The sequence below is a fragment of the Eretmochelys imbricata genome, chromosome 20 (genome assembly GCF_965152235.1).
Source record: "Eretmochelys imbricata isolate rEreImb1 chromosome 20, rEreImb1.hap1, whole genome shotgun sequence".
Lineage (NCBI taxonomy): Eukaryota > Metazoa > Chordata > Testudines > Cheloniidae > Eretmochelys > Eretmochelys imbricata.
In genome coordinates this window covers 5,776,120-5,800,759 of record NC_135591.1, presented here as the reverse complement: position 1 = coordinate 5,800,759, position 24,640 = coordinate 5,776,120, and the positions used below count along the sequence as shown (strand labels likewise).

General features: G+C 50.7%; 1 protein-coding gene across 1 annotated transcript; it reads right to left on the bottom strand.

Moving 5' to 3' along the window:
• Positions 1–7,470: 7,470 nt before the first annotated feature.
• Positions 7,471–20,828, bottom strand: KRT8 (keratin 8). The gene is made up of 9 exons (XM_077838648.1): positions 20,430–20,828; positions 16,782–16,990; positions 16,153–16,213; positions 15,966–16,061; positions 15,156–15,320; positions 13,026–13,151; positions 11,649–11,869; positions 10,247–10,302; positions 7,471–9,349 (listed from the first exon to the last, which is right to left on the bottom strand). The coding sequence occupies exons 1-9, from the start codon at positions 20,766–20,768 to the stop codon at positions 9,159–9,161; spliced, it is 1,464 nt and encodes a 487-aa protein (XP_077694774.1). The 5' UTR covers positions 20,769–20,828; the 3' UTR covers positions 7,471–9,158.
• Positions 20,829–24,640: the final 3,812 nt, after the last annotated feature.

Here is a 24,640-nt window from a genome sequence, read left to right as displayed (position 1 = left end):
TTTGACGACACCGGTGGAGAATGAGGAAGTGTTTGGTAGGCACTGGAGGAAGGTCTGTAAAGGCTGAGAATTGCATGAGGTCAGTGCTGATTTAAATCCAGGGTGGCCATGGGGCAGGGATACACCTGAGTGGCTGTGGAGCAGTGGAGGGGCAGAGCTTCAGTGCACCCAGTTCGTCATCTGCTTCATCAACATGGGCCCAACCTAGTTAACTTCTTCAGAGCCAGCAAAGAGAAAACTATACACCAGTTTAAAAGTATTTTTTAGTTTGTTGTTTAGTAAAAATGTTCATGGTTTGGTACAATTTCTCTTTTTTCTTTTAATTAAGTAACAAATTTTGGTTCTTTATTTTTGAATAGCAATAATTTTTAGCCTAAACTGAAAACAGCTTTGGGTTTTCAACAAAAAAGGGAACATTTTTGAGAGAATTTTCTTTAAAAAATTAATTTATTTTCTAAATTTCCCATGAAAAATAATTAGCATTTTTCAAACAACTCTATGACAATATAATTTGCATAGTCAATGATATATATAGATATCACTATATCAAATTTTGTACTTAATTTTTATCTGCTGCCTCCCTAAGTGTCCTCTTTCCCAATTTTTTTCTCAGGGGTCACCTTGGTTGATAGAAGATCTGGGGTGGATGTAGCAAGAAGACAGCAGGAGTGAGGATATGGGGAACAGTGCTGAATTGTTTCATTGGTTGACAGTGATAGAAGATAACCAAGTGTCAATCCTGGTTTTGATAATACAATCCTGTTGGCTTCCTTTACCCGCAGATCTTGCAAGGAGCTTCTCTAAAGTGGCTTTGTTCTTATCTTTTGGACAGACACTGGAAGGGAATGTTGAGCATTCTACAGAAGGACACTCCAGTCCCATGTGATGTTCTGCCAGGTCCACTCTTCTCTTATTCAGCATGTGTTTGAAGCCATGAGGAGGGAGAGGGAGGAAGCATGGGGTGCAGAGTCTTGAGAACACTCAGTCATAAGTTTATAGCTCTCCAAACCAGATCACTCAGTCAGGTGTTTTTCCTGGATTCTGGTTTAGACTCTGACATGGATGAAGGCAAGCTGGTTGAGGCTCCACCAAGATAAAGCAGAGGTGATGCTGGCTAGATTGATAGGTTTGAAGGCCATAAGGGGCCATTAAATCATCTAGTCTGACCTCCTGCATTACACAGGCCTTAGAATTTCACCAAGTGATTCCTGAATCAAGTCTTTAAAGTGTAATTGACCCAAAACATGTCATTTAGAAAGACACCCAGGCTTGATTTAAAGACTTCAAATGATGAAGAATCCATCACCTTTCTAGGTTTCTTGTTCCAATGGCTAATTATCCTCCCTATTATATCTTTGCCCTTTGTTTCCAGTTGCTGGATCTTATTATGCTTTTGTCTGCTAAAATAAAGAGCCCTCTGCTATCAGAAATTTTCTCCCTATATGGTGCCTTAAAGACTTACCTGATGGAGAAAGCAATCTGTGTTAGGTTAAGGAGAGTAATCAGAATATATGGTGAAAATAATATCTGTCCCTTCCAGAGAATGTGAATCTCTGCTTCAAAGTTCCCTGTTTCAGAATCAGTTTTTAGTACCACTCCACACTGTCAGATGCCTTTTATACCACTAAGGAAATGCTGCAACAGATACATCCATGTAGTTGCTTTTATTAACACTGTTTTAAAAGCATTTTGTGGCATCTGCAATTGTATTTTAAAAAACTGATTGGGATGAACCAAGATACCACAGCGATTGGCACAGCACAGGAACCTGCATGGAGAAGAATAGCAGAATGAATCAACTCTCTAGGGGCTGATCCAAAGCCCAATGAATTCAACAGAAATAATCCATGGTTTTCTATAAACTTTGGATCAGATCCTAAAGGCATTGTCAGAATTTTCACCAGTATCTTACAATCATGTTTGATCAGCTGGGCTTTGTAGTTTGTGTCACATATAAAAGAAATCTTCTGAACTAACACTGAGTTCATGTTCTTCAGATCTGTTTACCTTTTAAGGAACTAATTCAGTGCTCAGTGGAAAATCTTTCATTGACTTCAAGGGCTTTTGATTAGCCCACAAATGTGCTTAAATAACAGCTAGTCAGGAAATGGGTTTTGTTCCCTTTAAAAATTTCAACAAAAATGAAAAAAATATATATTTCCATCAAAAAATTGGGGGAATGGTCAAAAAAAGTGTTGCCATTTATGGCCAAAATTTTCCAGCATTTTTATGGACATTCCTGCGGTTTAATCAAAACCAGACAATTCCATTTTGAGGGGAAAAAACATTCTTCATTGAAAAACATTGTGAACAAAAATAAGTTCAACCAGCACTAGTTTAAATGCAGTTCTTATCATCAGTCTTCTGGCAGAACCTTTGTAGAATCTAGATACTGGACCACAAAGAACTGCAAAAAAAAAAATAATAATCATATATGTAGTAGCACCTTATCTTTCTTATAGCACCTTATCTCACCTTTATTAAAGGACCCTCTACTTATCTTACTGTAGCTAAAAGACCTTTAGAAATCCAAAGACTTAATTTCATTGTGCAAGATTCTACCTCCCCACTTGCTTAGAACAAGCTTTATTTTTATGGCAGACCAGTAACATACAGTTCGCTTTCTCATTGTTATAATCACGGAGACGGTGGGCAAATCAGTTTTGTGCCAAAGCTGGGGAATTTTCATGGCCATTTTGCTGCAATGCGATGATTCTGTTGATGATATTCAGCTACCTTATCCTGCAGGTAATTTAGTTCCTATTTACTCTGGGTTAATCTTTGTCCTGAGAATGAGGTTAATCTCTTATTAATTCATCTCCCAGGAATGTAGTAGGATATGAATGAATAATGTTGACTGAGGGCTAGTTTATGACTATTACAGTGGTGGAAGGAGTGTTTCAGAGTCATAACCTTGCTCCAATGAAGAGTACTTTGCTACAAACCTTTATGGGACATTGCATACCCCTCGCCTCAGCTGATTGGGTGTTGGATCCCACATGATCTGTTTCTCTTTCCATCTTGCCCACTAGCAGCTCCTGCACTTCACCCCACATCAGGAGCAATGATCCAGGTTAGCCATGCAGTGTACTATCATTTCCTGTATTCTTAATAACCTGGGTGTATTGCTCAGTTATCTGCTTCTATTTGAATAGTGAACCTGATATCCAGTGGAGCCTTAAACAGCTACTGCAAGAACTGTGACACAACAAAGAGCCTTTGGTTTTCAACACACCTTTCTGCCAATTGAAAGAGCGGAGCCCAATCCTCCCCATACCCAGCCTGATTCACAGCAAATCCCCCATAACATATTCATGCCTGTTCTGTCCCCTGTGTTTCTTGCTCTCTGCTTGAAATAATTCTCAGGACTAGATTTAGCTCTGGAGTTCCCACACTCTTTTGTCCATGAGAGGTGGGTTAGAACCAAGGTCTTGCTTAAAGTTGGTTGAAAATTTTTGTTCAGAATATTTTCTGTTAAAACCTGCTTTTTCAACAAAACACAAAGTTCCATAGGTAATGTCCTATTTCAATTAAATTTGGGGGATTTTCTTGAAAAAAAATTTTTTTGTTTGTTTTAGGCCAGGATTTTTTTGGTTTGGGGTTACCAAAAAACATTTGACTTCTAGGTTTTCAGTTTTTCAACAAAGCCCAAGAAACGTTGCAGTGAAAAGTCTCATTTTCATCAAGTTTTAACAGGAAGAAAAATCTTTTCCAACCTGCTACAGTCTCAGTTTGTTATTTAGGCCTGGTCTACACTACGGCGTTAGATCGACATATGCCGCGTTAGGTCAAATTTATAATGTGCGAGTCTACACTACCAAGGCCTTTCCACTGACCTAAAGGGCATCTAAAATCAATGCCTGTACTCCACCTCAGTGAGAGGTGTAGTGCTAGAGTCGGCCTTCCCGGGTCGAATTAGGGGTAATGTAGACACAACGCTGTGTACTTTGACAGGATTGGCCTCCAGGAGGTGTCCCACAGTGCTCCAATGTGACCGCTCTGGACAGCACTTTCAACTCCACTGCACTTCAGCCAGGTGCACAGGAAAAGCTCCAGGAACTTTTGGATTTCATTTCCTGTTTGAGCAGCATGCAAAGCGCACCAGCACAGCTAACCATGCCTGCCCGGGGCTGCAAACGCGCTCCAGAAGACACTGGATCTGATTGCTGGGTGGGGAGAAGAGTCTATACAGGCAGAGCTCCGAACCAGCAGAAGAAACGCTGACATCGATGCCAAAATCGCAGAGGGCATGGGGGACAAAGGCTATACTAGGGAAACACAGCAGTGCCGCATGAAAATAAAGGGGCTCAGGCAAGTGTACCAGAAGACAAGGGAGGTGAACAGTCACTCTGGTTCTGAGCCACAGACATGCTGCTTCTATGAACGGCTGCATGCAATTCTAGGCGGGGACCCCACCAGAACCCCAACACTCTTTGTGGATACCTCCCAGGGGCCCCAGGCAGCCATGGGCAACAATGAGGAGGACATTGTTGAGGAGGAGGAGAATGCACAGCAGGCAAGGGAAGGATCCATTCTCCCCCCCAGCCAGGACCTTTTCCTAACTCTGGAGCCAATCCCCGCTCAGGGCCTATTGCTGTGGGACCATGACGGCGGGGAAGGCACCTCTGGTGAGTGCACCCTTATAATCACACTACAGGGGTTAAATGCAATTGTGTTTAATGCTTAATCTGAGGAAAACAATTGGGGTACGGTGGCTACCAGTCCAGCTACACAAAGGGTGCCCCCCAGAAAAGCCTGTTTATGTGCCAAGAGTTTCCTCACCAAAATCTCTCCCTGGGTGTGGCCTGACACTACCTATCCTTTCTTGAGTGCTTACCATGCCTGCCTGCAAACCGAAATCTGCTGCCCAGTGCTCTGCCATGCATTGTACCTTACTGATAGGCCCTCCTTTTAAAAGACAAAATGTGGTCGTGTACCTCAGGGAACGTATTTACTGTTGTAAAGTGTTTCGTTCATTGCAAGAGTTAACCTGTTTTCAACCATGTATGTTCTGTAAGGCTACCCTGGTGGGGTTTTTTTCCTTGCAGCTGCAACCTTGTCCGCGGGTGCTCCCTCCACACCAGCACAAAGGCTGTCCCAGATTAGAAGGTGAAAAAAGGGGACAAGGGAAAACATGTTCTGCAATTTGATGCGTTCCTCCAAGACTGACAGGGCCCAGCTGAATGCATGGAGGCTTACACTTCTCAACTGTCAGAACAGGTCCCATTTTGGTATTTCGTCACTTCAGGACTGGGGAAAGCAATTTGCAAAGTTCTATGAAAGTGGTCTTACGCATTTGAAAGTTATGCAGCCCCTGCTCCTCATCCCATACCTACATCACGATGCGGTCCCACCTGTCTGTGCTTGTTTCCCAGGCCCAGAAGCGGCGTTCCACCACGTCAACAAGCCCACCTGCCACCGCCTGCGTGTGCAAATTGCTCCATTCCATGGCTTCCTGCATGGCTATTTGCATGGCATCACATTGTTCCACGTGGCGGCTCCTGGCTAGGCTCTGCAAATACCACAGGCTGATGCGGGAAGTGCTTGCGATGCTCACAACAGTGTACAGCTGAGCGGGGTCCATGCTTGTAGTGGTATGGCGTCTGCACAGGTAACCCAAGCTTAGGCATGAAAATGATTGTTTGCTGTTGCTTTTGGAGATGGAGGAAAGAGGCAAGTGCATCATGGGAGGGTGACATGGACCCAAAACCACCCACAGAAATGTTTTTGTCCCATCAGGCATTGGGAGCCTAACCCAGAATTCCAGTCAGCAGCAGGAACTGTGGGATAGCTGCCCACAGTGAATCACTCCGTGAGGCCATGCTAGCCATAGTCCTGAGGACGCACTCCACCGGCGGAATGTGCAGAAGAGAAGAGTGAGGGGGGATTTGATAGCAGCCTTCAACTACCTGAAAGGGGGTTTCAAAGAGGATGGAGCTCGGCTGTTGTCAGTGCTAGCAGATGACAGAACAAGGAGCAATGGTCTCAACTTGCAGTGGGGGAGGTCTAGGTTGGATATTAGGAAACACTATTTCCTTAGGAGGGTGGTGAAGCACTGGAATGGGTTACCTAGGAAGGTGGTGGAATCTCCATCCTTAGAGGGACCGAATGGCTAGGCAGCAGTTCTGCAGAGAAGGACCTAGGGGTGACAGTGGACGAGAAGCTGGATATGAGTCAACAGTGTGCCCTTGTTGCCAAGAAGCCCAATGGCATTTTGGGGTGTATAAGTAGGGGCATTGCCAGCAGATCGAGGGACATGATCGTTCCCCTCTATTTGATATTGGTGAGGCCTCATCTGGAGTACTGTGTCCAGTTTTGGGCCCCACACTACAAGAAGAATGTGGAGAAATTGGAGAGAGTCCAGCGAAGGGCAACAAAAATGATTAGGGGACTGGAACACGAGTTATGAGGAGAGGTTGAGGGAACTGGGATTGTTTAGTCTACGGAAGAGAAGAATGAGGGAGGATTGGATAGCTGCTTTTAACTACCTGAAAGGTGGATCCAAAGAGGATGGATCTAAACTATTCTCAGTGATAGCGGATGATAGGACAAGGAGTAATGGTCTCAAGTTGCAGTGGGGGAGGTTTAGGTTGGATATTAGGAAAAACTTTTTCACTGCGAGGGTGGTGAAACACTTGAATGCGTTACCTAGGGAGGTGGTGGAATCCCCTTCCTTAGAAGTTTTTAAGGTCAGGCTTGACAAAGCTCTGGCTGGGATGATTTAGTTGGGGTTGGTCCTGCTTTGAGCAGGGGGTTGGACTAGATGACCTCCTGAGGTCCCTTCCAACCCTGATATTCTATAGTGGGGACACGCAGCATCAACTTTGTGAAATGGGAGGTTAAGTGTCAACTTAAATAAATTCAACCTAATTTTGTAGTCTAGATATACCTTTAGACTGTCAGCTTTTTGGCTCAAGGGACATCTCTTTATTTTGGGTTTGTACAGGGCCTAGCACAATGGGGAGAGCTGGAAACAGGTTTCCCTTTCATGAGATTTTCAATAGTTCAAAAAACATTTCCCCCATCCTGAATTGGGACAAAAAGTCAAAACCCTTGAAAATTTCAGATGACTGGATTATGAATAATGTTTAGTTCAGGTCAGCTGAAACATTTTGCTTTGATACTTTCCAAATGTTTTGATTGTGACCTTAAAAAAAACTAAAACTAAACTAAACGACTAAAATTTCAAATGGGAAAACCATTTCAAACCCCGCAATCGAAAGGTTTTGACATTCTTAAACATTTTTCAAAACTTTTTCCCATTTGTTTCTAAAAAAAAAGAAAAAAGGGCCATATTGATGCATTCGCCTGGCAAGCTTCAGTTTTGTGCCTCCTTTGGTCTTCCCGCAGTCAGGCAAGAGGAAGACAAGGGCTGATTCCATATCACCGGGAGAACAGAACGCAGACATCTCTCAGCAAAAGTTAGCACGGGACACAAGACAGACACCGCCATTATCAATAACAGCTTTATTGAGAAAATGGAGATGGTACGGCCCTCCATGAGAAAGGACACAACACACAGCTTCAGTCTCTAGCATCTGAACATTGTACTGCAGAAGGAGGAAAGAGAGAGATAATGTTGCTTAATGTCAACACCCCCTCCCCCCCGCACACAAGGCAGTTGAGGGGGTGGAAGAGAAAGGAAGAATCACACATTTCACAGAGTTGGCCTCAGTGCTTTAGTTCCACCATCAGTTGTGCTGAGCAAGCATTGAACGGGGGATGCCCAAGCTGGAGAGGAGCCTTGATTGCTGACCCACTGGGAACAGAACTGGCAACTTCCCCCAACCATTGCCTCCCCCAGATAGCTGCCGGGGGGGGGGGGGGTGGGAGGGAGGGGGGAACCACCCTTTTCCTCCCTCCCAGCCACCCAGAGAGAAGGAGATCTCATGTTATGGCAATGAAGAGAGCCACAAAGCAGTGGACTGACTGTTAAGGTCCTGGCATCATGTGGCCATAAGACGATGGTCCCCAAACTCGGACCCCACCTCCTTACTTGGTTCGCAGCCCCCCAGGAGCTGCATCCAGAAGTGAGCCTGCGGTCAGGGGCTGTGGCCGGGAGTGGGGCCACAGTTGGGGGCCGAGGCCAGAACTGCAGCTGGGGGCAGGGCTGGAATGGAGCTGGGGGCAGAACGGGGCTGGGGAGCACTCCCTCCCCACCCCTTCTCGGGGGGGGGTACACCTCACAGTTTGGGGACCACTGCCATGAGATTGAGGCCTTTTGTAATAATCAAGACCCCATTTTCCAACAACCTCAGAGCCTGGGGATGCTGGGGCCCAGACCAATGAGTAAGGCTGGTATCATGCCGCAGGGACGTTATGATGCCACGTTGTTGGCATTCTGGCCATAACCGCCGACTCTGTGGGTGCTCCAGGGCTGGAGCACCCAAGGGGAAAAATTAGTGGGTGCTGTGCACCCACTGGCAGCCAAGCTTCCCTCACCCCCCCGCCCCACCTCCTCCTCCCTTGAGTGCGCCACGTCCCCGCTCCTCTGCCTACCTCTCAGCGTTTCCTGCCCGGCCGCCGCCAAACAACTGTTTGGCAGCATTAGCACGCTCCAGGACGGGTGGGGAGGAGCGGGAACATGACGTACTCAGGGGAGGAGGCGGGGATTTGGGAAAGGAGTTGGAATATTGGCACGGTGGGGGCGGAGCCTCATGGAAGGGGTGGAGTGGGGGAAGGGGGGCGGGGGTCGCACACCCCCGGAAAAGAGAGGAAGTCTGTGCCCACACAGGGCTCGCACCACGGGGCGCATTTGTGACTCTCTGCATCTAACAGCTCTGGGAGACACCGATTAAAATGCTTGGTCCAGGCCTGAGCCAGTCTTCCAAGTGGAGACTGTGCTGGATGGAGCAGCAAGGGAAAGAGAAAGGAGCAAGGGATGGAAACCTGGCCATCTGGACTCTAATGGGTGGGTTCTCAGCTCCTCCTCCTCATGCGTGAAGGAGAGGGACAGGCAGGGGGAGCATCTGGGGCATCAGACAACTCATCGATTACCACAAGAGAATTTGCAAACGCTGCTGGGTTTGGGGGAGGGGGGGGGATCCTGGGCTCCAGCCCTTGTCCCAGTCTCCCCCAGAGTCCGAGTGGCCCAGCTGATCAGGAAAGGCTCATCTCTTAAGGTACTTTTAAGCTGTGGAGGCTCATCTGGTGGCTGCTCAGTTGGACAGGACGTTGGAGGTCTCGGACACCAGTCTCCCGTCCTTGGTCTCAATTTTCTTGATCACGATGGCCTTTGACCTGGCAAGAGTCGAGCTCTCCAGTGTGGGTGAATTCAGGGAGTAGCCGCTGCTCGAGTATGAGCTGCTGTATCCTCCCCCGTAACCACCGTATGCGCTGCCAAGCCCACCTGGACGGGAGGAGAGAGACAGAGGACCAGTAAGACCACACAGGATGTGCTGGTGACTCCCCAACCAACGGCAATGCTGACCGCATGGATGGCTCAACCCACATCCTGTGGGCCCAAGCACTGCGGACCCTGGAAGGCTACAATGCTTGATCTCTGCTACAAAACCTGGCCCAGATCTCTCCTACAGTTGAGTCAGCTGTGCAGCTCTGTACTTCAGAACCAAGCCGGGGAGGCGAAAGGCTAGATCCTAGGCTAGGTGCTGCCAGGACGGAGTGAAGGCAACCTATGGTCCTGAATCGTTAACTGGATTCCCCCAGGGCAGAGAGAGCATGGGCAGGATGAGTCAGCCTCTCGCAAACACCCCGTTATAAAAGCAGAAAGGGATGTCATTACAGCGCATCTAACCCTGCAATGATTCCTTCCCTCATCTTTAGGTCAGGAGCTCAGCCTTGGAAAAAGAAGCCCCTGGCACTAGAAACCATCCCACTGCTAGGGCTTAGGCATGTTCTGTCTGCCTCTTCCCTTCCCCCGCCCCCACATATCCCCACTGCTGCAGAGCAAGAATCACCCCCCCCCCAACGCATCTGGTTCGGTGCCGGTGAGGCTGAGCGACCATGGGGAAGGTGGACCAGGCCCAGCTCTGCTAGGTGCAGAGTGCCCTCAGCTCCCGCTGAAGTCAGTGAAAATTAGGACCCTCAGTGAGTTGCAAGGGGCCAGTTTCTCCTCCCCAAGCGCCGACCCTGGCTCTGTGGTTCTGCTCTCCCAACATGTGTCAAACTCCTGCCGAGTAGCAGAGCCCACCACCCATGGTGAGGGGGCCGGATTCTGCCCCAGCTCGGAGTGCTGCCCTGCTGCCCCACATTACCAACCCCCACCCCCAAAATGAAATGCATTTACCTGAATAGCCAGTCATCTTGGTCTGAATGCTCATGTTTTGCATCCCGGACTCCAGCCTGCCAAGCAGAAGAGAGGGACACGACTTATCAGTGCCCGGACGGTGTCGAATGGGGATGGGGCACAGAGAAGGACAAATGTAGGGCGGCGTGGAATGGATAAGCCACTGTCAATGTGGCATCAGAACAGCTCATCTGTGCGTCATAGACCCAATACAGCTAAACAGCAGAGATTCTCCTTTAGCTCTATTGATAAGGCCCTGTTACTTCTGAAGCAGAAGGATCCAGGTTCTATCCTGGCTGCCCCTGGGAATGTTTGAGCATCTGCAGCCTGCCAGAAGTTTACAAGAGCGAAGCCCTAAGCAGAGGGTTTGTTACTAATATCATTACCCTTGCTTTGCAGATTATCCACTGACCCAGCTAAGGCCACCCAGTGAGTCGGCACAGGCAGGACTAAAACCCAGGCGTTCCTGGCTCCTGACCATCTAGACAAGGGGGTCTCGAGCAGGGGGCTGCGCTGCAAACAGATGTCAGGGGGTCATGACCAGCCTGCTATTTCCGTATTGCGAAATGCGATGGGGGGAGGGGTATCCCGGTATGGGAAAATGGGTGAGTGCGTGGAAAGGGTTTGATCACTAGGCAACACTGCCCCCGCTGCATCTCAGAATTCACGGCCCTGGCTGCACTGTGCCGACTCGCTGCTGGGAGCCGAGTTACATCCCAGCCTCTCTGCCCCGAGCTCCCTCCCCCGGTCCTCACACAGCTGCCGACAGGGCCTTTGCCTGACACGCTGCAGCAGGGCTGACTCCGCATCCGTGTGCGGACACCATCATCGAGGAGGCACCAATGGATGCGCTAGACAGACGAACATGGGACTGCAGTAGCCCACTTAACGGGCCCGCCCCCCACATAACTAAGCTCCGTCTGCCTGTGACTCAATTACTTGGATTATTTGCGGGAGTCACCCTGAAAAACTGAGGTCTGATGGGAGGCTGTGGTGATGGTGGATGTACAAAGTAAGCCCCTTACAGGGCCAGCAACTGAGGGTGCTCTTTGGAAAGCGGGCACTAACAGGACATCCTGATTAGGGTGACCAGAGAGCAAGTGTGAAAAATTGGGACAGGATGGGGGTAATAGGTGCCCATATAAGACAAAGCCCCGAATATCAGGACTGTCCCTGTAAAATCACGACATCACCCGAATCCTGAAGCACTCAGAAGTCAGCAAGGCTCAGCACACAAGGGGTTCATCTACAGACCTTGCTCCGAGACAGACGTGCACCACATTGGAGCCAAGTTCCAGCCCCCGGGGAGGGTCTATTGCCTTAGTTCTCTCACTGGTCCTCCCTCCAGAGAGAGGGAGAAGCTGTCCAATCATGACACACGATGCCGGCCTCCCACACCCACCTGCTCTCCTCTCCTTCCAGCAACTTCCTGTAGGTGGCGATCTCGATATCCAGCGCCAGCTTGACGTTCATCAGCTCCTGGTACTCCCGCAGTTGGCGGGCCATGTCCTGTTTGGCTCTCTGCAGGGCAGCCTCCAGCTCAGCCAGCTTGGCGTTGGCATCTTTGATGGCCATCTCGCCACGCTCCTCGGCCTCAGTAATGGCTGCTTCCAAGCTGGCACGCTGGGGGGTGTAGGGGGGAGAAGAGGAGGAAAGATGGGGAGCATTAGATGGTTTCTCCCAGAACAGGGGCCTCTCCCAGTATCCTTATCAGAGGAGGAGGGTGAAGCTCCCAGGAGAAATCTGCTGGGGCATTATACATCCAACACACTAAGGGCTGGTCTAAATTTTTGCACCAATGCAAACTCCCAATGTAGATGCACTACACCCAGGCCAAGCAGGGGCTTGCAACTGGGCAGTTTACCCCCATTTCAAACCAGAGTAAGCTACGTGGGTCCATGCCCTGCTTTGCACCCATGGCAGATAGTCTGCACCACCGGATGGAAAATATAGACCAGCCCTGAGCTCTTGCATCCTATTCAGATTTTGCTTTCTCCCATCATACAGGCTTCTCCAAAGGAGACTGGGGAGCAGGGAAGTGAAAATCCCTCAGGAAGAAAGGGAAGCAGACTCCTGTCTACACCATGGCTGCAAGCATGTCACTGTCTCAACACATGCCCCCGATCCTGTTTTTAAGCACTGCCCCATTCTGCAGTGCAGGGTGACCTGTGGGATTGGTGAGGTGCTCAGCTGCTAAAGTCCCGAGAGCTGCAAAAGAAACTAGGGGGAGAGAGAAAGAGAGAGATTGATTGATTACAGCGACAAGAGTCAGTGAGATTAAAGAGAAAGAAAAGCCAGATCATCAGCTGAAGTAAATAGGCAGAGATAGGGTGACCAGATGTCCTGATTTTGGGCTCTTTCTAATATAGGCTCCTATGACCCCCCCACCCCCTGTTCTGATTTTTCACATTTGCTGTCTGGTCAAGACAGAGCTTGACTTCTGTGGTGCTGTATTGATTACACCAGCTGAAAAACTGGTCCAGAGACACAGATATTAACTATGCCTTCAAACCACAGTTGTGCTGCCCACAGGTTGAGGGGCACATGGGAAATTCCCCACCTACACTAGAGAATGGGGCTGTGTTGCCCCATAGCTGCAGTTGTAAACCAAGATCTACGAGGTGGATTGAAAGGGATCTGTAGACTGGCAAGCTAAGAATCGTAAGAGGGAATCCTTTCCCCAGGTCTCCGGGGCAGGTCCCGTGCCCCCAAATAACTGCAAAAGGAGAAACCAAGGGTCTGGTGCAATTCTGGAGAAGTCAGCGGTTGTTTCTCTGACCTGGCCTTTCAGAGAATCAATCTCCGACTGTAGCCGTTGGATCATCCTGCTGAGCTCATTGATCTCGGTCTTGGTGGTACGGAGGTCATCCCCGTGCTTCCCCGCCACCGCCTGGATCTCCTCGTACTGCGTGAGAAGGAGAGAGACAAAGAATTCAAAACAGAGCGCACAGTGTCATCAGCTGTCCCCCTTCCGTGAGTGCAGGATCCAGGCCAGGATTTAGGGAGATCCTGTGTGGGGAGAGATGGCAGCCCAGGCTGGGAGCTAGAGAGACACCCAGGGTTAGTCTGTGTCCAGCAGTCTCAATAAAGGAATCCCCTTATCATTACAGCTGAATCCTGGCTCTTCATCACCAGGGAAGCAGTATAAACCAGGGGTCCTGTCACAATTGTCCCAGCTCTGGAAGGCTCCATTTTTAACAGCTTTAATCAGCATTGCAAATTTGCCTGGAAAATTCACCAGGCCTGGTTCAGAGATTGCAAATGAAGAGACTGGTGGCATTTCACGTCCCCTTCAGTCAAATCCTCCTCCCAGGAGGAAATGGGATTTTGCAAGGCTGGATTAAATTCCATGGGTCAGGAAGGGAAGCCAGAAGGAAATCAGAATGAAAACCACGTAATAGTGCTGCTTAGAAAGCCCTGTGTATATGGCTATGCAAATTGCAGTCAGCTCTGCAGCTAAGGGTGTCATCCCAGCTTCCAGGGGCGGAGGAACCAGTGTGGAATCTCTCTGTGCAAAGACTCAGAGAGTGCACATTGCAAAACCACTGCAGGATTAGAGACAGCTGCTCCGGGGTGGAACAGCACCGGTCCTGCAGGTAGGGCGGATTGGGAGGTGCGAGAGGCTGCTCGGGACAGAACTAACAATGGGGTGCTTCTGGTCTGGATTGGAATGATGCATGAGCTGCATGGGAGCCCAAGGCTGGACTGCCAGGGGAAGGTGGCAAGCACCGACGGCGCGTCAGAAGCACTTGCCATTCCTTGGAAGTGAGGCTTCCACCTGGGACAATCAAAGGGAAGGGAAGTCTGGTCCAATGGGTAGGGCACTGACGAGAGACCTGGATCCAGTTCCTGGCTTGCCATTCAGCCCCTCTGTGCTTCAGTTTCCCATCTATGAAAGAGGGATGATAGCCCTGCCTTGCCTACCAGAGATGTGGTGAGGATAAATGTATTGAAACTTTGGAGGATCTTAGATAGACAAGGAAATTCAGGCCTGGGCTTTCATGTCTATGTGGACTGCATTCTAGCAACTGTCTGTGTAAGTCCCATCTTCTTGCCAGGACAGGTTTGTTCCTTATGCTAGAATATGGCTTGTATCATCCAGTCTGGTTTCAAATGTTCCCAAGTTATGGAGCTTCCCCCAGGAGACGATTCTACAGCCTCAGATTTCAGCGTTAGGTTGTTTGTGCCCCATTTTAGAGAAGGTAGGTCTATGAAGCCAAGGCTGTAGCAGGCTTCCTGTGGGGAAGGGCTACGGCCTAGGGTATGCAGGAAGGACAGACAGTGGTTCCTTGCGGCCTGAGACTCTCAGAACGTGTGACCCAGCTGTGGCAGATACGGTAATCCCCGTAATAGCCTTGAAAAGCTTTATTCAGCTGAGCTTAAGTCTCTTTGGAGTCCATTGTATTAAGTGCAAAGCTGATGTATTATTGGGGGATTGGCTGTAACTTCTTCTGGGAGGAGACATGGGAAAGTGTTCTGAGGGTAGGCAGGGCCCTGGGCAGCCTTGGATAACCCCAGTTAGGAGGGAGAGAGACGGGGTTCTCCGCCCAAAAGAGGGGACGGCTGAGGATCCGGGAGTTTAAGAGCGGGTGTCCTTGCTGGACCACAGAAGGGGAACACAGGTGCAGTTGCCCTGAACTGTGACTCCAGCCACTAGAGGGGGTCAATGAGTCCCACTGCATTTGAGTTACGCATGCATCTGCAATGCCTGCTAAGGAAGGCTTCTCCTGCCTGTACTGCAGGGGATACTTCATGTGCTCAGCTCACCAGCTGGAGGGAAGGAATGGGACAGCTGCCACCTAGCGGACGTTCCCATGGGCAGCGCCACACGCCCTAACCCGCCCGCGTCAGCTCAGAGACCAGGCTGGCTGCATCCCCAGCAGCTCTGTGGGACAGATGGGCAACTCACCTTGATCTTATACATGTTCTCAGCCTCCGCCCGGCTCCTGTTGGCCATCTCCTCGTACTGCGCTCTAACCTCCGCGATGATGCCATCCAGGTCCAGCTTGCGGTTGTTGTCGATGGTCAGGACCACAGAGGTGTCAGAGACCTGGGACTGCAGCTCACGCAGCTCCTGGGTGTGGGTAAGCATAAGGATCATCTGTCAGCATGGAGAACTCGGTGCACTCACCAGCATTCCCAATGCCTTGCAGTTGGCTCCTTTCCCAGACTAGGGTTACCATATTTCAAGTTCCCAAATAGAAGACATTGCTGAAGGGAGGGGAAGCTGGAGGAGGAACGGGAGAGGGGGTACAGCAGCTGCCACTGCTCTCCGGCTGCCCAGCTCTGAAGACAGCGCAGAACTAAGGGTGATCATACCAAATCACGGACATTCGTTCAGATTTCAAAAATCCGCCCGGATGGAGATTGGAGGACCAATGGTAACCCTAGCCCAGACTGACCCAGCCACTGAATCCACTGGGGCTGATGTTGCCAGCAGCTGGCTGAGATCCCCCTCCTTCCACTCACCAACCTCAAAGGGCCAGAGGGCAGCAGCAGATGCCTTGATGGCTTGGCTATCCGGGGAGGGGAGAAGAGGGGTGTCACCATGCACCCTATGTGCAAGCAGTCCCAGCCCTTTAAAAATCCCATGTCTCCTGCAAGAAGACACTTGTCTTTGCAGGAACTCAGTGTTATTCAATGGGATTCCCCCTGCAGGTCAGGAAGGAATTTATAAGGCCAGGGCTACAGCACTGAGCCAAAGGGAGACATCACAGACCTCGTCATACAGCTGCCTCAGGAAGTTGATCTCGTCAGTCAGGCTTTCCAGCCGGGACTCCAGCTCCACCTTATTCATGTAGGCCTCGTCCACATCCTGCAGGAACAGAGCACAGACCCCATTAGAGAGACCCCCAGCCCTCTTTGCCAGCAACGCGCAGCCGAGCCCAGGAGCACTGTGGACTCACCTTCTTCAGCAGGACAAATTCGTTCTCCTTCTCAGTGCGGTGGTTGATTTCATCCTCGTACCTGAGGGAGGGGGAAACTGTCAGGTCTGCAGCAGGGCTGGGAAGTCATTCTCTGATGGATGCTACGAAGGCATAGCTACCATCGTGGGGGCAGATAGACTCATCTAGGGGATGCCAGGAGGCAGGGAGACCCCTAGCCAGACACCCACCAATGACCTTCCAGACCTGGAAGGCGAAACAACAGGATGGGTTTGGGAAACGGTTGGGTGGGACAGGATTGTGCATTGGGGTTTATATGTGAAGTGAGGGACGAAAACCCCTAATGATGCCCATCCCACCCCCTCCCCACCAAGAGCAGCTGAGAACCATCCCCTCCCGGGAGAAGCTCTCTGTGCAGAGAAGCAAGGAGCACACAAGCCGGGCAGGTGTCGATAACCTGGCCAGATCCAGTGAATGCCCTGAAGGAAGCACCATGCTGATAATGAATGTAGCCTTGGAGAGCCTCCTTGTGTTAGAACATTGGGGTTCAATCCAAGACCTCGGTGTGCCTGGGATTTCTACTTCCATTTGAAGGGAATGGGAAGGTGTGTGTCCCCTCCCACCCCTGCTTTGGCCCCAGTTGGACTCACTTATTCTTGAAGTCCTCCACCAGGCCCTGCATGTTACCCAGCTCAGCCTCCAGCTTGAGCTTCTCCTGGCCCAGGCCGTCCAGCTGCCTGCGCAGGTTGTTGATGTAAGCCTCGAACATGCTGTTCATGTTGCTGCGGGTGGTCTTCTGGCCCTGCAGCAGGTTCCACTTGGTCTCCAGCATCTTGTTCTGCTGCTCCAGGAAGCGGACCTAGTGGGAGGTGAGGCAGAGAAGCAGAGCCTTGCTGATTACACCTGCAGAGCTCAGTGGCCATGGGAGGCAGGAATCTCCTGCTGGGAGAGTTACAACCTGTTGGGCATGGATAGCTTCTTCCCACTCATGCTCCTGAAATCACCTACCATCCCTCCCACTAGATCCTGATCGTTCTCTCACCCGTGTGAATCAGGAGTATCTCCATGGAAGTCAGTGGAGTTCCCCATGGAGTTCCCTGGTAGAATCAGGTGTAAGTGAGAAGACAACCAGGCCTACAGAACTCACCAAGCCGGATTCTGCTCCCACCTCCACTCATAAATCTAAAGTAGCTTCACAGCAATCAGAGTTCCCCTTGTGTAAGTGACTCTGTGCCATAGAGACTTATTCTGCCTTTGGACGTGTTCACCGTTTAATTCAATGAGAGATGAGTCTAGGTATCGGAAGGAGTGGTTTTTCCTGTTGAGCCCAACTCTGCTCTCAAAGTAAATCCAGAGTCACTCCATTAGTTTCAGTGGAGTGACTCTGGATTTACACCGGTATAACAGAGAGCGGAATCTGGGCTGCAATAAAGTGCGTCTGATTTATTTACACTAAGGCCCATTTTCCCCACTCTGGGGGTGTAAAGCAGCCTCAGTGTAAATGAGAAACAAGCCAGAGGAAGTAAGTGGAGTCATTGTGCGTTGACACTTATGTAACGGAGGGGAAGGATTTGGCCCTTGGTATTAATTTTCTTGAAAAGTGAAGGTAAACCAGTCTAAAAGGCTGGGATTTGTCTGCATCAAGACTGTTCCCTCAGTGCAAACTCCTAACGGAGACATCACAGGGTTTACACCAATGCCACCTGATCTAGTCAGTTACCGGAGCCCACCCCACCTTGCTTTTATACAGGGCCCGAGGGTCACAACTCCTCCTACCATATGCCACAGCAGAGAAGTCACAATCCCTATGCTGGGGGTGTGAAGAAGCCTTAGTGTAGACAAGAAACAGGCCCAGTCAGAGTAAGTGGATTGACACTGATGTAACTGCCCTTCACCACAAAGGGGGTTTCGCTTGAGCGGGTGTGACAGCTGCCATCTTAACAGACACATGAGGGATTGAACTGAGCTAAAAGGGCAAGCAGCCATGGCTTGAGCTAAATAGTCAAAGCTGCTTAAATGGGGCTGCCACAACACATACCCTCAGGGCACAGGGAGGGGGAGACCTGTAACATATGCCCCCCCACACACACACACCCCCAGTGGGTTACGTAGGTGCTGCAGGATTTAGCCCACAGGCCTACAAATGCCTTTAGCATTTATTTGCAGACTTAGAGCTGCTGAAGTAAGGGTCTCTCGCTGGCAAAGCTCCCCATGATTTAGCACATGGGGTTAGACTTACCAAAGCATTCGGCCCCCACTAAGAACCATGGACGCTGCTGGACCATGTGCAAAAAGCTGTCCAGTTTAGCGTGTGGCCGGGCTAAGGGCATGATGCAGCCCTCTGGCCACACTGGTGGAAACCAGGAGTAATGCCACTGAAGCTGATGGCATAACAATGGTGTCGAATTAGTAAGGGGTAGAAGAATCGGGCGCAGTGGAGTTACTCTGGATTGCCACCAGCGTCAGATGACCAGGTGGTCCACTGTACAGAGGAAGGGATGCCACCTGGCCTGGATGATCTGGGCTAGGGGGTACAAGAGGATTTGTAACAGGCCTTGAGCCAAAGGAGGGGCCAGGACCCTTGGACTCCTGGAGGGCAGGGGCAGGGCGAGGCAGCTGTTCCTACCAATGGCCCAGCCTTAGATAACAAGAGATGTAAACACAGGCCTCTGCTAACCGGCAATAAAACCTGTTTGTTTAAATCCAAACCCGACACAGTTGCCCTAGATGGGTGTGGTGGGAGAGGCTTTCAGGTTAGATTGTTACATTGCCTTTAGTTAAGCATTTCCTACAGCTGGCAGCCAGTGTGTGTTTTAAAAAAAAACACAAGCAAACAAGGACTCCGGTGGCACCTTAAAGGCTAACAGATTTATTTGGGCATAAGCTTTTGTGGGTAAAAAACCCAGATGCCCAAATAAATCTGGGTTTTTTACCCACAAAAGCTTATGCCCAAATAAATCTGTTAGTCTTTAAAGTGCCACCGGACTCCTCGTTGTTTTTGTGGATAGAGACTGTCACGGCTACCCCTCCGATATTTAAAAAAACAAAAAACACACAGCTTTTTAAGCCCAACGCTGGAAAAGGGCAGAAAGAATCCAGCTGCCCTTTTGCCAGGGCACTAGCCTCTGAAGCAAAAGCCCAGGTGAGGGTGGAACAGGAACAGATGCAGGCTGCCCGTGGGGCAAGCAGGGGGGAAGGGAAGTCAACACCTGTCCCCTGCAAGTGGGGACCACTGAGCTGCAGGGCCTTGGAAATACTGAAGGAGAGAAGAAGCCTTGATGCAGCCCCTCTCGGCCTTACCGCATGCAGGAGTTACATCTTTTTCCAGGCTGGTATCACGGGCGCATGAGGATGGGAAAGAGCCACTGCGTTCCCTCTGGCTCATCCCAGCTCCACTAGCTCTGGAGTTTCCCCGGCTGTAGGTATGTTCGGCCCAAGATTTTGGGTGGCTCCATTTTGGGGGCCTGATTTTCAGAGGTGCTGACCCCCCGCTGGTTTCAGCGGGAGCTGCCCGTGACTGGCACCCTCTGAAAACCAGGCACCAAGTTGGGCACCTGGAATCAGCCCCCACTTTTAGCTCGGGAGCCCCATTTTGACCTCAGCCCCCAGCAGCCCCCATTGAGAGCAATGGAGAACCCCCCAGCCACGCCCTGTAGCAGGAGTGCTTTGCAAGGTGGCACATTTTCCTCCCTGCCATGTGTGGGCAACTTCCCCATTAGCTCTAAAGCTGCTCTCCAGTGCCTATGCTTTTGACAGCCGCTCAGGGGCTGTATTGGCAGGCGTCCCAATGGGGAACCTCTGGGCCTCCTCTCCATTCTGCTCCCCCACCTCCGGGCGAGGGGCTTTTTCAACCCACCAGGTGGTGCAGTGACCGGAAATCTTTGTAACTAAGACAAGCAGAGGAAATTTTTCTCCATGTTCTCACGCACCTGTAGGAGGAGCCTTTGGCTCAGGAGTGGCTCAGAGGGATCTGATCTGGCTACAGAGCTGTTCAGATTCCCCTCCGATTGCAGGGATATTGGCCGGCAGATCACTGCTCCCCTTATATGCTACGTGGTGGAGAGACGTTACCCCGAGATGTTTACTGCACGCACCCCCGTACCCTACTCAAGTCACTGTGGGTGGCATGGGGCGTAACTGAGTCTGGAATCTGCTCTCTCTCCTTCCAGCCTACAGGTGTTACAGCAACAGGACAAGTCTGGTTGACTTCTGCCCATCCCCAAGGAACACACCCACTTCTCTCCCTGCCAACCCGGCTCTGCGGATGCCAGCTGCACCCGGACGGTGCCAGGACTCACCTTGTCAATGAAGGAGGCGAATTTGTCGTTGAGGGTCTTGATCTGCTCCTTCTCCTGCTTCCGCACGTGCTGGAGGGTGGGGTCGATCTCCAGGTTGAGGGGTGACAACAGGGTCTGATTGACGCTGACGGCGGCGATGCCACCCCCGGCACTGAGTCCGTAGCCCACCGATGGTCCCCGCAAGCTGCCTCCTCCATACCTGCTCCCACCATAGCTGGAGTAGGTCGAGCTTATCCTGGTGTTGCCCACGGGGCCAGCTGTGTAGGAACGGCTGCTGAAGGAGCGAGCAGGAACAGAGGTGGTGCTCCTGTAGGTATTTTTGGTTATTCTGACAGACATTTTGGAGAGGCTAGTGGAGGAAGACAGGAAACACTGGTTGAGCAAGCTCAGCAGCTGAAGGACAGGCTCTGGAGGCTGAGAGCTGAGTGGGGTGTGTGCAGACTTATATACCTCACCATCAGGGGGCGGGGATCCAATGTCTGGAGCACTGACTGGCTACAGGCCTCGGGAGGGGTGGGGCTACGACAGAGCCAGGCCAACACCTGCTCCCTCCACCCTGCCGCACCTAGTTAACTCTTTCAAAGCCAGAGAGGGGCAATCAAATGCACCGGCCCAGCTCCAAGAAGCATTGAGACCGGCCATTTGGAGAAGCACCTGGCAAAAATACCAGAGGGGGGCGGCAGCCTCATGAACTCACCCAGGATCCACCCAGAGAGAGCAAGAAATGCAACTATCAGGCCAGCTTCTGGTCTAAATTATACTGGGGTGAACCCAGAGCTGGCACTAGGCATAAGCAGATTAAGCAATCGCTTAGCAGCTCCAAGAGGCCCCCTATTGGCTTTTTATTATGTGTTGGGGGGGCAAAAAGAACTATTATTTCTCAGGGCCTCCAATGGGCCAGCACCACCACTGTGTGGCTTTGCTGGAGACATTCCGGGTTTGCACCACCAGAACCTTGTGCATCATTAGGGAAGCCACCAAAGATGCATGAGTTGAGGCTTGTTTTATCAGCGGGTGCCCAGAAAATAAAAGGAAAAGAAAAAAGCCGAGGAGAGATAGACAATAAGCTGTTTTGCAATGGCAGGTACCTGAGGTCCTAGGTCCTTTCTCACATGAGGTTCAGGGCTTCTGTGCAACAGGGAATTGATGCTACGCTGTCCTCACCACTATAACTTCACCAGCAAATGCAGTACCGGGAGCACTAGTGTAGACTATACGCTGTAGTGCGGATGCTGTTGGAAGCATCAGGTCACACAGACATGCTCTGAGGGGGTAAATGTCCCCCAGTGGTTGCAACAGTGGTGACCTGTCACAAGCGGCAAAAATATCCACGCATGGACACAGCATGCATAGCAGACAACACAGGATAGATGTTCACTTCCAGACTTGTGCAAGCTCGTATGCACGGCTGGCCTGGCAGAGGTGCTTTAGGCCAGCCTTGGGGGTTACTGGCAGATTTGCAGGGTCCTGGGCTGGACTAACACGGGGGCTGCAGGTCAGGACGAGAGCTGGTCGGGGGAAAGTTTTCATCAGAATTTATGAGATTTTTTTAAAAATTTCTCGTCGCAAATCCAGGAGAAAAAAAGTCAAAATACTGAGAATTTTTCATGAACCAAAAATCTGGAAAAAAATCATTGAGTTGGGTCAACTGAGCCTGTTCCAAATTCTCAAAGCTTTTCCATTCATCCAGACCACGTTTTTGGCTTGCAGACTTACTTGAGTTAGCTTACACTGCGAAACAACAAGTCATTCCAAATTGGAATTCTTGGTTTGGAAAATGCCAACCTTTGGTCTGACCCAGTATGGCCATTCTTGTGTTCTTATTCTTCCCGGCCTTCCCACACAACCCAGAGCCATTAGCCTGCATGGAGTGTAGCTTAGGATCAAAACTGGCCCATAGCACATGTTATAATCATTGGTCCGCCTGCCCGCCCACCCACCCGCAGAACCTAGCAAGGGATTTTACTAAGCCTGGGGCAGGGCCTCTGCACCTGTGGCTCCCCGCTCGTTAACGGGGATGACTGCACCCAGCAGGTTGGAACATTCTTGGCAGCTGGTGAGCACCAGGATTAGAGCCTAGACAGTGGAAGGATAATGAGGCAGGCTCCTCAGGGCTGAACTTGTCCCTCATTAAAGGAAACGACTGCACCAGGGTAGGAGAGTAAGGGTGAGGCACCCTCAGGCAGGGCTTTTCCCCTTTCCTTTAAGTGGCAGCAATTGAGGCATCTGCTTTTGATGGTCTGCCAGGAAATGATCTTCTCACAAATTACACATGGAAAGTCAATCTGGAGAAAACAGCTGGATTCTACTGGAGGAGACTCATCTGTCTACCTATCCCCATACACATCCATCCATCCGTCCATCCTCAGATACATCTATCCATCCCTCCCCATATACATCTATCTAATCTGTCTATCTACGTCCATGCACATCTATCCATCCATCCACATCCATATCTATCTATCCATTCCCATACAGATCCATCTATGGATCCCCATACAAATCTAATCTAATCTATCTATCCATCCATCCCTGCACACATAGGCGCTGACCCCCTGGGTGCTCCGAGGCTGGAGCACCCACGTGGGGAAATTAGTGGGTGCTCTGCACCCACCGACAACCAAGCTCCTCTCCCCGCCTCCCGCCTCACCTCACCTCGCCTCTGCCTTCTCCCCTGAGCGCGCCAGGTCCCCGCTCCTCTGCCTACCTCCCAGCACTTGCCGCCACAAAACAGCTGTTTTGCAGTATTACAAGCTCTGGGAGGGAGGTGGGGAGGAGCAGCAATGCAACACACTCAGGGGAGGGGGTGAAGAAGAGGTGGGGCTGGGCCAGGGTGGGGATTTGGGGAAAGAGTCAAATAGGGGCAGGGAAGGGGCGGAGTTGGGGCAAGGACTTTGGAGAAGGGGTTGGAATGGGGGCGGGGCAGGGCAGGGCAGGGGTGGGGAGGGTGGAGTCAGGGTGGGGCTGGGGGCAGAGGGGGGTTGAGCACCCACCGGCGCCAGCAGAAGTTGGCGCCTATGCCTGTACACATTTGCCAGAGGATGTTGTGAAGGCCAAGACTATAACAGGGTTCAAAAAAGAACCAGATAAATTCATAGAGGATAGGTCCATGAATGGCTTTTAACCAGGATGGGCAGGGGTGCAAAACAATGCTCTGAAGTTTCCCCAGACACTGTTTGCCAGTAGCTGGGAATGGGTGACAGGGGATGGATCCCTGTTCTGTTCATTCCCTCTGGGGCACCTGGCATTGGCCACTGTCAGAAGAGAGGATACTGGGCTAGATGGACCTTTGGTCTGACCCCGTATGGCCGTTCTTTTGTTCTTCCATCCTCAGATGCATCTATCCATCCATCCCCATATACATTTATCTGTGTACCCATCCATGCCTATCCAACCCCATATTCATCTATCTATCTTTGCCATGTAATAAAGGTCTCCGAAGGGAGATCTTTATGCCTCACACATTACAGGCTCAGTTCTCCCTCCCCTCCTCCCCTGCCCCCCAAAGCCACTGCTACATACAAGCAAAAGACACTGAAGTTCTGTTAGAATGAGGTTGCCTGGCTTTTATCCTCAGCTGGCCCAGCATTACCGGGGACATTTGCACCCCGAAAACAAACTTCAAGGGGCCCCCAAATTATTGTCAGAAAGCCCAAAATATGTACCACGTTATCAGATGTTAAGCAATGGAACAGCCACCAATTGGAGAATCTTCGTCTATTATATAAATGACAAATCACAGCAAAATAACGACCCAGTAGCCAAAGGTTACTTTTTTAAACTCTGCAAATCCCAGATTTTCCAGGGGCCTAACAAGCACCTGGGTTCCTGGAAGATTGATTGTTTTTTAAATAGTGAGATCCAGGGGGCCCCAAAATTACCCATTGGTCCCCAATATACCCCCCCAATAACGGGCCCCTAGAACAAGTCCTGATCCCCAGTCGGGCATGTGGCCACTCCCTGCTCGGCTTTCAGCGCACACAGGGTTAGGGGGAGTCTGCTGTTATCGCTGGAGAAATCCTTGGCTACAAACTAAGGAAGAATCTACGGGTACTGTCATCAAAAGCTTGCGGCGCCATGTCTCAGAGCCCAGCTCAACTGACTCGGGGTTCCAGGGCTCAGGCTGCCCAGCGAAAAACCGCAGCGTAGGCTGGGGCTGGAACCTGGGCTCTGAGACCCTCCCTCCTCGTGGGGTCTCAGATCCTGGGCTC

What these genes read in the sequence shown, in the direction of transcription:
- KRT8 (XM_077838648.1), bottom strand. Translation starts at nt 20,768, where the DNA reads ATGTCTGTCAGAATAACCAAAAATACCTACAGGAGCACCACCTCTGTT. An exon ending in TCGCCTCCTTCATTGACAAG is followed by an intron (nt 16,991 to 20,429) that starts GTGAGTCCTGGC and finishes ACCTCCCACTAG; the next exon opens with GTCCGCTTCCTGGAGCAGCA. An exon ending in AGAACATGTATAAGATCAAG is followed by an intron (nt 13,152 to 15,155) that starts GTGAGTTGCCCA and finishes CTTCTCACGCAG; the next exon opens with TACGAGGAGATCCAGGCGGT.